At 38.9% G+C, this 15,713-nt stretch overlaps 1 protein-coding gene across 3 annotated transcripts in view; it reads left to right on the top strand.

The window, feature by feature from the left end:
* JAKMIP2 (janus kinase and microtubule interacting protein 2) overlaps positions 1–15,713 on the top strand; it is a 190,536-nt gene that overhangs the window by 155,279 nt on the left and 19,544 nt on the right. For all 3 annotated transcript variants that reach the window (XM_070374897.1, XM_070374895.1, XM_070374896.1), the window contains 7 exons: positions 735–833; positions 2,035–2,133; positions 4,254–4,307; positions 5,379–5,444; positions 8,645–8,713; positions 11,571–11,648; positions 14,076–14,279. In XM_070374897.1, the coding sequence (XP_070230998.1) occupies positions 735–833; positions 2,035–2,133; positions 4,254–4,307; positions 5,379–5,444; positions 8,645–8,713; positions 11,571–11,648; positions 14,076–14,279 (669 nt within the window). The remainder of the gene's footprint in view (positions 1–734; positions 834–2,034; positions 2,134–4,253; positions 4,308–5,378; positions 5,445–8,644; positions 8,714–11,570; positions 11,649–14,075; positions 14,280–15,713) is intronic.

The raw sequence follows: 15,713 nt of genomic DNA, 5'->3' as shown, positions 1-15,713 counted from the left end.
AAAACAGAACGGAGAGGTGTCATTTTGGATTGAGGAGCCAGGGGAAGCCTCTTATGGTAGGAGATGTCATGGAAGTATAGGATTTCCTCACATAGAAAAGGAAATGGGAGAGCCCTTTTCAGGCTGAGATGAGCCGACAGAGCTCCTGGAGTAATCAGAATATAGGGTAGATCTGGGTTTCTAGATCCAAGTGCGTGTAATCACATGTGAGTGAGTGTGTGTATGTATGTAGACATGACAGTGATAACACCTAAATATGATGAGCAGATTATTAAAGTTTTTATTTCCATATTGAGACTTTGGCTTTATTCTGAAGGTAACTAGAATTCAACAAAGTTTTGTGTAGGATCAGAGCTGTCTTATAAAAAATATTTCTTCAGCAACTTGTAACTCCAGAAATAAGAGGTGTCAGTCTCCATTGTTTGCACCATGTAATCTAGTTCTTGGACACTGTCCCTGACCACGTGGGACAGATACGTTTTTCACAGGGTCCCTAGACTTGATCTCAACGAGTGGAGTATCCTCCAGCATTTTCCTTTATGACCCAAACAGTTCAACCAAAGGATAACTAGAAGGAAAGCCAAAGATTTATTTTATTCATATGTACTTGGGATTTTTTCTTCATGATTTAGATGATTTATTCACTGAGTAAATGAATGCTGTCCATGCTTGCTTTGCAAAGTTGTAGATGCTTTTTTGCAATGTCCACCTAACTTGAGGATTTACTTTATTAGATAGAAAAACAAGAGGCAGAAAATCACCGGCTCCAACAGGAACTACAGGATGCCAGAGACCAGAATGAGCTGCTGGAGTTTCGAAACCTAGAACTAGAAGTAAGGAAATGATGATGATGATAAAAATAATCATAACAATTAACATACACTGATCCCACTCTATGTGTGAGGTGCCGAATTAAGCATTTCAGATACATACACTCACTGGACCTCACAGCCACAACCAAGATTTGACTGAGGAGGCAACTGAGGTTAAGTAACTTGTCCAACTCCTGTGACTAGTCAGTGGTGAAACATTGATGCAACTCAGAATTGTCTGCCCAGATACTGTACTTTACAACATGGTTGCCTTTATGAATAAGACTAACGAATAATTTTTAAATAGTCTAAGTAGATTTCAAACTTTGTAAATATTTCATTTCTTTTACATAATCATTTCCATCCTCCATTGAATCCTGACTCAGAAAATTTTCTTTTATATATTTCAAATTAAATTTCAAAATGTACTATATACAAAAGTATTTTATTGTTAGACTCTTGAATTTGTAAGTAAACTTTTTATTCTGTAATGCATTATGCAAAAGGCTAGGAAGCAAGGTAATTTCTTTTAGGAAATACTCTGGTTAACCTAAGTTTCAGAGTCTATATTTTTAAAGTAAAACATAATCAAATCAGATTCTGATTGTATCATGCAGAATCTGGCTTAGGGTCTGGTTGAAGTATGCTGATATGTAAAGGATAAGAAAATTTCCCATTTGATTTCTTTGTTATTTTGCCAGCAATTTTTTCTTGAAGATATTTCACATTAGGTTTGAATAATATCAAACATTAGGTTTGAATAGAGTTTGCAGTTGGTATGCTTCAGTGAAGAAGTCATTTTGGTAGCCCACTTATCTTACTCATCAACCTTAAGTGAACTGAATATGCAAAAGGACCCTGAGCTGCCATAAAGCTTCATGGTCAGAAGAAGATTCTTTGTGACACCTGAAAGCTCTAAATATTCATACAGTTTAAAATGGAACTCTACTTCCCACATTTCCCTGATCAAAAAATTTGCAAACCTGGATGACACGGTGATAAATTCTTCTCCTATAACTCTCCATTGACTAATCAGTTCTTTTCCATTACATTCAAGCATGAACATCTTGAGTTCAATTTCCTATTTTTTATTTTTTTGCCAAATGGCATATTGATAAACTGCTGAATTAGCGTAGAGAACACAGACAACTGGTTTAGTGATTAATCAGTTGTTGCTTTTTTTTTTTTTTCAATTCCTATATATTCTTCACTGTATTTCAAGGAAAGAGAGAGACGATCCCCTCCATTTAATCTGCAAATTCACCCATTCTCAGATGGTGTGAGTGCTCTCCAGATCTACTGTATGAAGGAAGGTGTCAAGGTAGGCAGATGTTTCCTTGTGTGTGTTGTAGACAGTAGACGATCTGGGAACTGGAAAAGGGGAGGTTGCTGGTCACCGTTTGGTCTTTCAGTCACTGGGTGTCATTTTGATACAAACCATGTAGGAACTGAAAATAGTCACATCTGTGGGAGAATTAACAGAATGTACACAAATAAATGTGTGACAGATATATGAACAGTAACAGCAAAAAAAAAAAAAAAAATAGGAAGCAATGATTATTTTAAAAAGAGTGATATAGAATCAAAATATGTGTAAAGATAATTACCCTTGATTATCTAGAGGAAATATTAAATAAATTTCAGTGCTTGAAGAAACATATTTCAAGGATGCCAGATAAAAAGGTATTTGTTGTGCTGTTCTGATGGCTGTGGAATTCATTATCTTGGAATTTCAGTATTAGAAGAAATCTAGAAATCATCTCACCACCGTCTCTTTTGCTGTGAGTGTTTTAGGTAGGATTTCCCTTTTGGGTTTCCCTGGTGGTTCAGACAGTAAAGAATGTGCCTGCAATGCAGGAAACCCAGGTTTGATCCCTGGGTGGGAAGATCCCTCAGAGAAGGGAATGACTACCCACTCCAGTATTCTTGCCTGGGAAATCCCACTGACAGAGGAGCCTGGCAGGCTACAATCCATGGGGGGTCACAAAGAGTCAGACACAACTGAGCAACTGACACACTCCCTTTTGGAAGGCTTTAGGGATTATAACATGCTGTTCACTTAGACATAGTATATAATTTTATTTTTAGTGATATTGGAATACATTTTAAATGTTAAGGTCTAGCGGAAGTGGCTCCGTCTCCTGGAAAATATATTGTCCTTGCATGTGACAAAATCACGTAGCAGCTGTCTGTTCCAGATGTAAGGCTAGGAATCCTCCTGCTCGTGCCTTCTGCATGGCCCCTCCTGCTCCCACTCTGACTGCCAAATATACCTGCTTTAGTTGCCTTCTTTTTACCTCTGAGACTGAGCTAGACTTTTGTATTTCTGTGGATAGGGATCTGATATACTGTTATCTATGGGCTTCCCAGGTGGGGCTAGTAGTAAAGAACCCACCTGCCAATGCAGGAGACTTTAAGAGACTTGGATTTGATCCCTAGGTTGGGAAGATCCCCTGGAGGAGGGCATGGCAACCCACTCCAGTACTCTTGCCTGGAGAATCCATGCACAGAGGAGCCTGGAAGCCTTCTGTCTAAGGGTCGCAAAGAGTCGGACACAACTGAAGTGACTTAGCACACACACACACATGCTGTTATCTGAACATAAGTGAGAGGAGAAAGTGGTACTAATGGAGAAATCGGGTAGAAAATTGTGCTTCCTTGACTTCCATCGTAAACCATTCTCATGTTGTTTAAACTTCTGGCCTTCCTGGGCTACATGAAGATTTGTAAACCAAAGCAGTTTTTTGATTCAACTCTAAATGAGAAGCACTTCACCTGTCTTTTCCTTAGATGTTTTGTTTTTAAATAAATCACAGACAACCTAATCCAACGTATGTAATTTATACCCAACAGCACTTTAAATGGTGCAGTTGCTTCAAACTGACTGGGGTGAAGCGATATAATAAAAATAAGCTGTTTCCCATAAATGGAGTCAATACTAAATACCCCAAAAATGAAACTGCACTATAGTTTTCTATGCAGCTGTCAAAATCTCAAGCAGGTCAGATCCCATGAATTAGAGTGAAATTGGCTGGTTATTTAAATTTATTACTGTTACTTTTCTTTATACTTGAAATCTATCAGAGTTGGAACAAATTTTCAATAATCATGAGAAAAAAATTTACTGAGAAAATTTGGAGTTCTTATATATCCTAGACCCTTTTATATACAGTCTCTTTATCCTCAAATCAGCCTGTGAAGGAGGAATTTATTATCTCCATTTTGCAATGGGCGGAATTGAAAATGCATTGTTAAGTTTTGCCAGGTTCACACAGCTCATAAGAAGCAGAGTGGAAATGTAAAACCAGTTGTGACTGATTGAAAACAGCTCAAGGAGGTACAGGTCTTAAAATGTCCTCTCTCCTTTAAGGTTAGGGCACTGATAGAATGGTTAAGCCACTGTTGCACCTTTGACTTGAATGCAGCTCCTTGATTTTGCAGGATGTGAATATCCCTGATCTCATAAAGCAGCTTGATATCTTGGGTGATAATGGGGTAAGTAATGAATAAAGTGCAGTAGAAATATGAATTTGTCTAAAGAGAAGCAAGAAATACTTGCCAATGCATCATGTGTAAAATAAGAGCAAGTGAAGAGAACTCTACTCGGTAATTTGTAATAACCTAAAAGGGAAAAGAATCTGAAAAAGAATATATATGTGTATAACTAAATCACTGTACTGTGGACCTGAAACTAACACAACATTGTAAATTGACTATACCTGAAACACATACATACTTACATATGTACCTAAATTGAAACAAACTTAAAAAAAAAATGACAAATGAGACTCCAGGTTCGCTTAAGCTTACGCATTCCGGAAGAGAATCAACAATTTATCAGATCACTCAGTTTAAGGATTATAAGGGTCTCTGCAAGGTAGTGGCAGAAGTGGGAACGCAGAAGGTGCTTTTCTTGGGCAGGTTTCAGGTTGGCATGCTGACAACATCAGTGGTGATTAAAGCTAATTACCTTCTAACTGTTGCTGGGAGGCATCCGGCATAAAATTAATCAGTCATGCAGTTGCAAATACTGCTAAATAGTAGGGTTGGTGGCAGACCCATAAAAATGGACCAGGAAACTATAATCCTTTCTCTTTCTGAAACACCTTCCTGACAGGGTCAAGGCATATTAATTCAGTGGGAGGACCATTCATTGAAATACTCAATGAATGACACATGCAGGTTGAAATAGTCATGCTATTTTTTTCCCTTGAAAAATTATCAAAGCAGAGAACAAAATCAATTAAATCATATCAAACTGCTCTGAAGAGATTACTTTTTATTTCATTTTGGTTTCTGCTTTTCTTATGACTGTTAATGAAGTATGTTTACAGTGAAACATAAAATCAAATCAGGACTAGAGAGATATAAAAGCATCACATTTAATGTACTTTTTACAGGTTTTGAATGAACTCTTTGTTAGGAATTATTACTAAATAGAATAGACTGTTTGTGAATGTTCCATGCATCCATATGTGGCAGGCAAGTTAGGTAGTATTTTCTAACAGTGTAAATGTCAAAAGTGTCTTCAGCTTATTTTCTTTCTCTCCCCTTCACCCCGCACAGAATTTAAGAAATGAAGAGCAAGTGGCTATAATTCAGGCCAGCACTGTGCTGTCCCTGGCAGAAAAGGTAATAAATAGTACTAACATTCAAATCATCTCAATGTCTGACTTAAAACCTGGGGTTGAAGGACATTCTCTTTGCCCCTGATTTTGCATTATTGAATACCTAATAAATATTATATTCTTAACCCAGCTAGAATGAGAATAAACAAAATAAGAGTCTACACACTGATTTGGGGTGGGTACTTTGAAGCCTCTTAAAAATATGTGAAAATGCAAAACCTGATTTACATTACTGAAGCCACTGTTTTACCAAGCTGGGAAACCAATAATGAAGAAGTTTTTGTTAAGAGGTGGAAGATTGGAGTAGCGTGGCTCTTTCTACGGGTTTTTCCTTGGATGTGTACATAACCATTTCCAACTGATTTTGTAACTTGGTGGTGGCTCCCTGCAGCCTCATTCAGAAAACGTTAACTTGGGGACTGTCAGAAGGGCAACCCTGAGCGTTCTCTCGCCCCCTTGTGTTTAAATCTGGTAAATGCAAGGGAGAGAAAAAGGAAAGAGCCAAGTGAAGAAGCCTGGTAATTGGCTGTACTCGGGGTGCCTTGAAAATTGGCACATAGTTAACTGGTGCACACAGCTGGATAAAGTGAGAACTGTCATATAAGTTCCTTGAGATTTTTTTTTTTAATTTCATAAATGCATAAAAATCATGTTGTAAATTAAATGAAACCATGAGCAAGCATTCACCTTGCTCCAATCTAGTTACTCAAACAAAATAATGACATCAAGAAAAAAATGGCAGAGGTAGAAAGATTTCTATAACATAAAAAGATACTTAAGAAATATTGAAACGATCCTTTTTTACATCTTGATTCAAGCAAACCAAGTGTGAAAAAAGCAACATTTTGCTGAAAACTAGGGAAGTTTTAATATGGACCAGGTATCAGATGATAAAAGGAATTAACGTTAAGTTTGCAGTGTGGAAATGGCCTTGTGGTTGTATTCTTTTTTAAGACCTGAAGTGTTTGGAATACATCCTGAAGTATTTCATGGGAAATATCTGGAATTTGTTCTTTAACTCTGTCTACCTATACATATTTCTACCCCTTGGTCCTTTCCACGATTGGTTTTGTCAAGCTTTCCCTTCTTCCCTTTTTTACCTTTGTCTGGCTAAATATTAATCATCAGACCCTCCCATACATGGGGAAGCCTTCCTACTCACCCAAGTCTAGTTAGGTCTTCTTTCTCTGTGTTCCTACAGTGACCTGTGCTTCTGTTACCCTAGATTTTAACAACTATAACACAAACACCTTTTTCCTTTTTATTTTAACTTATGCTGTTGTTCACTAGATTATGAGTTCCATGAGGGCAACTCTGGATTCTGTTTTCCACTCTTTGTTTTCCTGGTTTTCCAGCCCAGCATATTTAGTAAGAGATCAATCAGCATTTACTGAATGAGTGAATTCATGAAGACACTGTTCCAGTGATACAATAATAAAGAAAACACAGTCTTACCACCAGTTCTGCTACATTTATTTGGCAGTGATAGCCAGAGCATTTCATCCAGTTGGGGTTGTAAAGGGCTTTTCTTTATTGAAAGAAAAGTCACTTTAGGACTGCAAAGAAAACTTGGGGAAGTTTCTATGAAAGGCAGAGACTTCTTCATTTGACAGTTCTCTTAAAAACATGATGTACAAGAGAATTTGTTTCTCAATGGTAAGTGGGCAGCAAGCCAGAGGGAGCATTTTAATAAAACTAGGTGGTACACAATTGCAATATGAGGCTGTGTACAAGGAACCCATGACTTTGGACTGAAATTTGTTTCATGAGGGAAGTTCTGCATATGTTGAAGAGCTGAGAGACTAGCATCTCTCCAGTCTCCATGTCTTTTTGTATTTCCCCATGTTCCTTACAGCCAAACAGCTGTTAGTGGTAGCCCTTGTGAATATCAAGGCTTTAATATATAGAAAAATGTTCAGTACACCGCATAATTTATCACAAATAAACCAAGAAAAATAGCGAGTAGTGACGCAAATTTCTAACAGTACAGAAGTACAAAAATGAATGTTAACAAAAAAAAACTAGAATCCTGTTGAGTACCTAGTAGATGCAATACACTGTGAATAGGGCCTTAGGTTAATTACCTTCTTTACTCTTCACATTCTTATTAATCCCATTTCACAGATAAGAAAGTTGAGACTAAGAGTAACCAGGTAATGTTTCAAGCCCACACAGCTGTGAAAAGCTAAGATTGGGATTAGACCCAAGGTAGCTGGGAAAGATTTGAAGGCAGGAGGAGAAGGGGATGACAGAGAATGAGATGGTTAGATGGCATCACCAACTCAATGGACATGAGTTTGAACAAACTCCCGGGAGATGGTAAAGGACAGAGAGGCCGACAGGGAGGCCCAGCAGTTCATGGGGTTGACTGAGCAACAACAAAGTTGATCTCTAGGACCCACACACTTAACTATTTTGCCTGGTTGCCTCCCGGGGGGATAAGCTGTTGGTTAACTTCGTGAAGACCCATTATAATAATTTATTCTCTGAAACCATATATGTGGTAGGCTCACACTATATTATTCGAAGTCTGAATTTATTCAGGGTGTTGATCAGTGCTAATATTAATGCCATCTAATGTTTATGTTCTAATACTTAGAACAATATATTCTAAGTATTAAGAAAGTAAATTCTCTGTGTGATTTAAAATGTGTCTCTACTCAACAAAATGATTCTTCAACCTGTAGCTGTGATCAGTTTCATACACTGAAAAACTGCCATTTCTCCATCTCACCTGTTGTTCTTTCTTTCCTTGTGCTCCCTCCAGTCATGGAGAATTAGACGTACCTTCAGCTTGGAACTTGCCCCTCACTTTTGCCTGGTCATCTCTGACTCATTTTTTACACTTCAGTGCAATGTCACTTCCAAGAAAGCCTCTCATGGCAATCTCCCATGAGGGCAGATTCTGTGTTTCTTATTCACCCTCACATCCCTGGTACCTAGCGCACTGCCTGACACATGGTGGATAACAATGAAGGCATTTGTTGAATGAATAGTGAATTAATGAATGAGGGGAAAATTATAACTTGCTTCTGAGCTAAGAGATAAAATGCACCAAGATAAAATGCATTTAGTAGATAGACTAAGAACTTCAGTTCTGAGTCTACTTTCTGAGATAGCAGAAAAAACAGCAGCTCAGGAGATAGTACCATCTAGACCACATCAAGCAGTCATGTCAAACCCTGTGTCTGCTTCACTCCATAGTGGATCCAGCAAATTGAAGGAGCAGAGGCTGCCCTGCACCAGAAAATGATGGAATTGGAAAGTGACATGGTAAGTAAAGATGAGGTATCATAAAAACAAAGAATAATTGAAATACCCCTCAATTTCAAGCTATGTTCTCTAAAAATGTCACATTGTAATTTTGTAGTATTTCCAAAACTAATGCTGAAGAAAATCCAGTTAGATGTTTTTTTCCTTAGGCTAAATAATTTTTCTACCATATATAATTATAGTAAACATTACAGAAATTATGGGTATGACTTTGGTATTAAAAATCTCCAAGCCATCTCGCTCCCGTTAAGATGGCTGCTACTAAAAACAAAACAAAATGGTAACATACAATGATGAAGATGTGGAGAAATTGGAACCCTATGCAATATTGCTGGGAGTATAAAATGGTACAGCTGCTATGAAAAGCAGTATGCTTAGTGATTGCTCAAAAAATTCAAAATGGAATTACCATGTGACACAGCAACACCACTTCTGGGTATATACCCATAATAATTGAAAGTGGGCTCTTGAAGAAATTTTTGTGTTCAAAAGCAGCATTATTCGCTATAACTTAAACATGGAAGCAACCCAAGTGTCTGTATCAGTGGATGAAGGGATAAGCAAAATGTGGTATATACATCCATGGGATATTATTCAGCCTTTAAAAAGGAAGGACATTCTCCTACATGCTACACCATGACTGAACTTTGAGGACATATGCTAAGTGAAATAAGTCAATCACACAAAGACAGATGCTGTGTGATTCTACTTACATAAGGTACCTGGAGTAGTCTAATTCATAGAAACAGAAGACACAATAATGGTTGTCAGGAACTAAGAGGGAGAAATGGGCACTTGTTTAATAGGTACAGAGTTTCAATTTTGCAGATAAAACGAATCCTGGAGATTGGTCTCATAACCTTGTGAATATACTTAACACTACTGAACTGCACACCAAAATGGTTATGATTATAGACTTTATATTATATGTATTTTGCCACAGTTAACTTTTGTTTAAATCACCCAGCCTGGGAATTGGTCCTTATTAACATAGAGCAACGCATAGAATTTTATAATAGTACCGTCATTACTGCTGTCACTATTACTAAAAAACAGGCAGCGATTCCTGTTAGGTTGGAAGATCTTATAGTAAAAACAACTTGAATTTCTATAGCATGTGACAGCTTGCAAATTTGTAAAATTTGCTGATATTTTACACAGAACTTACATTTTACCAACCAGTTAGGCTCTAAAGTCTAAAGATTTAACAAGCACTGTCTATATTCAAAATACCCTTGAACACTTTAAATACAAAAATTTTAATTAGGCAATCAGATTGTTACAGGCACTGTTCTAGGCACTGGAGCTCAGATGTAATCAGCTGGAAGTCAACAGCAAAACTGCATGCAGACATATGCTCTCTCGAAATCAATGCAGAACTTCTGTGGTGGTGCAGTGGATAAGAATCCCTGCCAATGCAGAGGACCCAGGTTTGATCCCTGGTCCAGGAACACTACACATACTGCTGAGCAAGTAAGCCCATGTGCCACAACTACTGAGCCTGTGCTCTGGAGTCCAAGAGCCGCAGCTGCTGAAGCCCGTGTGCCCTAGAGCCTATGCTCCGCAACAAGAGAAGCCACCTCAATGAGAAGCCCATGTACCACAACGAAGAGTAGCCCCCGCTCACCGCAACTAGAGAAAGTCAAGGTGACCCAGCAACAAAGACCCAGCACACCCAAAAATAAAAAATAAAAACAGGAAAAAAAAAGTTGGTGCAGTCAAGTTTACCTTCAGCATTGGAAGAGACCCTTGTTCCTTGTTAAGCATACAAAGAAAGAATTAACTTGTGCTTAGGGCTATGTTCTGTACAAGGATATATTTTTTAATGCAAATGACAGGATACTTGAAATATGAGAACCACACAGAAACTGAGGACAAGCAAGGTAACATCACTTTACATCTCCTGGATCACCCTGGCTTTATAGCAAGAGCAGACACTCACTCATTAAGTAGCAGTGTGGGAGGAATCGCTCCCACTCTCTGAATTACTATCTAGCTTTGCGTTTGCTAATGATAGTTGAGTTTGAATAAATTAAGTTTCTTATTATACAACTCTGCTCTATTACATTTCATAACATTCTTTTAAAAATATACTATCATAGTATATTTACACAGATATGCTTATCAGTTAGCATCTATAGCATTTATCTTGGAGAAGGCAATAGCAATCCACTCCAGTACTCTTGCCTAGAAAATCCCATAGGCGGAGGAGCCTGGTAGGCTGCAGTCCATAGGGTTGAGAAGAGTTGGAGACGACTGAGCGACTTCCCTTTCCCTTTTCCCTTTCATGCATTGGAGAAGGAAATGGCAAGCCACTCCAGTGTTCTTGCCTGGAGAATCCCAGGGACGGGGAAGCCTGGTGGGCTGCCGTCTATGGAGTCACACAGAGTCAGACACGACTGAAGTGACTTAGCAGCATCAGCAGCATAGCATTTATCTTGTCAAAAATCTATCCTTAGGGACTTCCCTGGCAGTCCATTGTTTAAGACTCTACTTCCACTGCAAGGGTCTCCTGTTCGATCCCTGGTCAGGGAAACAAGATCCTACATGTCACGCAGTGAAGCCATAACAAACAAAAAAAATCTATCCTTAGTGGCATACTCTTAAATTGATATGAAAATTCTTTGAGACATTCCATGTGGATTGTCATTTTATGCTTCTTTCCACTGATTTTTACATCCCCTGTGTGAAATTGTAAAAGTTGAAGTATTTCCCTGAAAGACAAGATCTCTGACCCTACAAAGACTAGTGATTTGTCTTACAGTGGAATTAGAGAAAACGTTAATCAATACAATTTAGATATCACTTTCTTGTTAACTAAGCTGACTCTATCTACTAATGTGGACATTTTTTCTAGGAACAATTCTGCAAAATCAAAGGCTATCTGGAGGAGGAGCTAGACTACAGGAAACAAGCCCTTGACCAAGCATATATGGTAGGTACAAGAGACATTCCAGATACCCTGAGTGTGGATGGTTATATGCTCTGTAGTAAAGCATCCTGTGTAATTTGTCATGTCATGTATGTGAATAGACCGCAACATGCAGCTCGCTTATCCAGTGGTTTCCAGTTCTCATTTTAGACCAAATGTACATCTCTAGCTGTTTGCTGTTATAATACTATTATAATAGTTAATAAATATTTCATTGTAACTCATTTTTCAAACAGTTTAATTATGTTGTTAAATAATATTTAAATGAAAGACAGACTGGACAACAGTGTTGATTACAGAGAAATTTTATTAAATCTGATTGTTGGGGATCCTAATCTAGGGGTAGAATAATAATGTATGTAACATGATACATATTTTCAATTCATTTATTTCTTACAACAACCCTATGAGGTATAGGGAATATTATTATTTCTATATTGCATATGAGAAAATGAAGGCTTAGAGAGAGGAACACCCTGGCCCAGCTTGGAAAGTGAGTAGGTAGTGCTTAGGTTTGACTCCAGACATTGTGGCCATAACTACCAGAATCCAGCCACAGTGAGTAAGGCTATATGGGGGAAATGGGCTGTACCTTTCTCTCTCCTCCAGATTATGCTGACTCAGGAGCACATTTGATCCACTCCCCTGTACCAAATTCATAAAGCATCATTCTTAATGCTGGACTGCAGCTTGGATTTCTTCTCTCTGGGTGGGTACCACCCCACCCCCCACCGTAACACAGTGTAATGACTCAAGACAAAAAGAGGAAACTTAAAAGTTTTTATAATGCTTTCCTGGAAGCAACCTGAATTGCTCTTGGGAAAAGAGTGAAGCACTTAGCCCCTGATGATAACAAAGATGAGTTGGTACTCCCCCTCTAAGTTGAGTAAGAGATTCTGAGTGCTGTGTGATGGGGAAGGGGAGTTGCCCTCTGCTTAGAGAATAAAGAAGGAGGTGATTTTTCCCTCCCTTCCTACCCTTTCAACCTTGCCTCCTCTACCTACACATGATAACCTTAGACCATGTGGGTGTGTCCCAGGACTGAAGACTTTAACTTTTAAAAGGTAAGGCAACCTACTTAGTCCAGGACAGGAGCCTGGAGGACATCCCTTTCCAGGCAATGTCCTTTCACCTCTGTCAGAGTCGAGGGGATAAGATTATAGATTGTGGTAACTGTATCTGAAGCATGTGAAAGAAAAGAAAACTGGGCTGTACAAAGCTGTAGACTCTTCATCTAAAAAAGAAAAGCCTCGAGGAGGCATTTTACAGCTAGCTGCTGCCGCTGCTAAGTCGCTTCAGTCGTGTCCAACTCTGTGCGACCACATAGACAGCAGTCCACCAGGCTCTTCTGTCCCTGGGATTCTCCAGGCAAGAACACCGGAGTGGGTTGCCATTTCCTTCTCCAATCAATGAAAGTGAAAAGTGAAAGTGAGGTCGTTCAGTCATGTCCGACTCTTAGTGGCCCCATGGACTGCAGCCCACCAGGCTCCTCCATCCATGGGATTTTCCAGGCAGGAGTACTGGGGTGGGTCGCCAGTGCCTTCTCCAGCTAGAGCAACTACAAATCTCAGAGTATTAAAAAACAGACCAATTCCAAAGGGTCTTAGGCTCTGTTTCCCAATTTTTAAGAAAAAAATGGAGACGCTAAAGCCATCTTCAGAGGTGTGTCATTTGGAGAGAGGTGGCACTGTGTATGTGAGTGTGGAATACTTCCAATTTCAAGTATTCTAACATGGACCACTTTGCAGTGTTTATTTCTAAATAATATACTGCCACAATAGATATCTCTAAATATCTGTCAAATGAAAGAGAGAACAAATTTATTCTCAGCTACCTTTGAGAATAGAAGGACATACGGTTATAACAAGGTAAGGACTTCCTGAAAAGGAAAAGTATGTGAAATAGACAGGATCCAGAAAAAAGAACAAATTCCCCTCCATCAGGGAAGTTTACATATTGGCTGCTGCTGCTGCTAAGTCACTTCAGTCGTGTCCGACTCTACGACCCCATAGACGGCAGCCCACCAGGCTCCCCCGTCCCTGGGATTCTCCAGGCAAGGACACTGGAGTGGCTTGCCATTTCCTTCTCCAATGCATGAAAGGGAAGAGGGGAAGGGAAGTCACTCAGTCGTGTCTGACTTGTAGCGACCCCATGGACTGCATCCCACCAGGCTCCTCCGTCCATGGGATTTTCCAGGCAAGAGGACTGGAGTGGGGTGCCATTGCCTTCTCCGTACATTTTGGCTAGCTGACCCTTATTGCATCTTATAAAGGGACTCAACAAAAGGATATTTAAGCTGGATAAGCTTTGACATTCATTTTGTTGCTATGGTCATGTGAGAGTAAAATAATATATCCCTCCCCATATACACACGTGTATGTTTATACACCACATGTAAGATACTAAACTCCAAAGTTTTCTATTTTCCAGAGAATCCAGGAACTAGAAGCAACTTTGTACAATGCTCTGCAGCAAGAAACTGTTATTAAATTTGGTGAATTATTAAGTGAAAAGCAGCAGGAGGAGCTGAGGACAGCAGTGGAAAAGTTACGGCGGCAGATGCTGAGGAAGAGCAGAGAGTACGACTGTCAGATTCTTCAGGAGAGAATGGAGCTCTTACAGCAGGCCCATCAGGTGAGGATGGAGTTACTACATCTGTGTTGGATGGTGCTAAGCACATGGGACCTAGTTCTTAGTACAGAGTGTTGATGTGGGTATGAAGAATCCTGAGAGCTAGAAGCTGTTTTCAGAGAGTAAAACAAATAGCTGCTGTTTTATACCTACACTCAGAAACAGGGTGATGAGTTCTTAATGAATTAATCTGAAGAAAATTGGCAGTTCAGAAGCACTGTGTCATGCTACTGTTTTTGCAACAACTTTGCCATGAAATAATACCCTTTGAATTTCATGGAACCTGATCATGTCCCTTTTCCTGGGAAGGGACTCTTCGGGATTTTTTCCAGGACAGAGATCATGCTGTTTTTCACCCCAGTCCATAACCAAACCTGATGGAATCATCAGAAGAGGGTGAAAGGGAACAAGGGCCTTTCTCTTTATTCCCAGAATAAACAGCAGCAGCAACAATAAAGCCTGGAAGCCACCTCTGATTTACTGGCATTTGCTGTAGGTCAGAAACTAAATTAAGGGCTCTCCTTCCATCATTTTATTTAATCCTCACAACAGCCCACAACTGTAAGTATTCTTATTATTACAATGTAAAGAGATCATGGTACTGAAGAAAAAAGTGCTTAAGTCATTGCCCAAGATGACAGATAGCAAGCCACAGAGCAAGAATTACAACCCAGATCAACCTACGTGCAAGGCTAGTGCACATAAACGTTGCACTGTACTGTCCACAGCTTGAGTCACATCATTTATACGACTTTTCTAGACCAGCAAGGCTCAAAATAAACACCCAGTATTAACTTATAGCCAGCATTCTTAATTTCAACTATTTGTTCATATCAGACCTTGGCAGGCAAAGACTAGGGTCCTGGTCAAAAAGCAGATTCTGTAATAATTCCAGAATTGAAAGTTCCAGGCTAGTGTACTTGGTACTCATAAGCTGTAATAAGCAACTGGTATGAAATCCAGATGGGCTATACAAGAGGTGAGAATCATGTGGTCATTAGAGATCAAGGTGAGTAGAAAAGGAACAGGGGTTATTTTATGACACCAGTAAGAACAGTTTATGAGGAACATGACATTTATCACACTTCAGTTGTAGCCAGGAATTTTGTGGATCTTTATAGGCTAATAAATTTCCCAAGTGAACAGGAAACTCTGAAGCCATTTTGTTCCAAAGATAATAAACACGTGCATTGGTTTCTTGAGATTCCATCATAAAGTTTTGGATTTCAACTCTGAAGAGAGTTTTTAAAGCATTTAATAATAGACTCAATAGAATCATTGCTTCTCTAAGGGAATGAACTTATCCTCTAAATAAATATTTCTTTGAATGCAATAGCATTTAATTAATTTCAGCAAAGTGGGAGGTGTGTCATAGAACTGTAGAAGTGTTTATTTTTAAGATGGACAAATAGTTATCTAGATGTATTTATGATTAAA

Source organism: Bos mutus, chromosome 7 (genome assembly GCF_027580195.1).
Source record: "Bos mutus isolate GX-2022 chromosome 7, NWIPB_WYAK_1.1, whole genome shotgun sequence".
Classification (NCBI taxonomy): domain Eukaryota; kingdom Metazoa; phylum Chordata; class Mammalia; order Artiodactyla; family Bovidae; genus Bos; species Bos mutus.
This window is presented reverse-complemented; position numbering and strand designations above follow the sequence as displayed.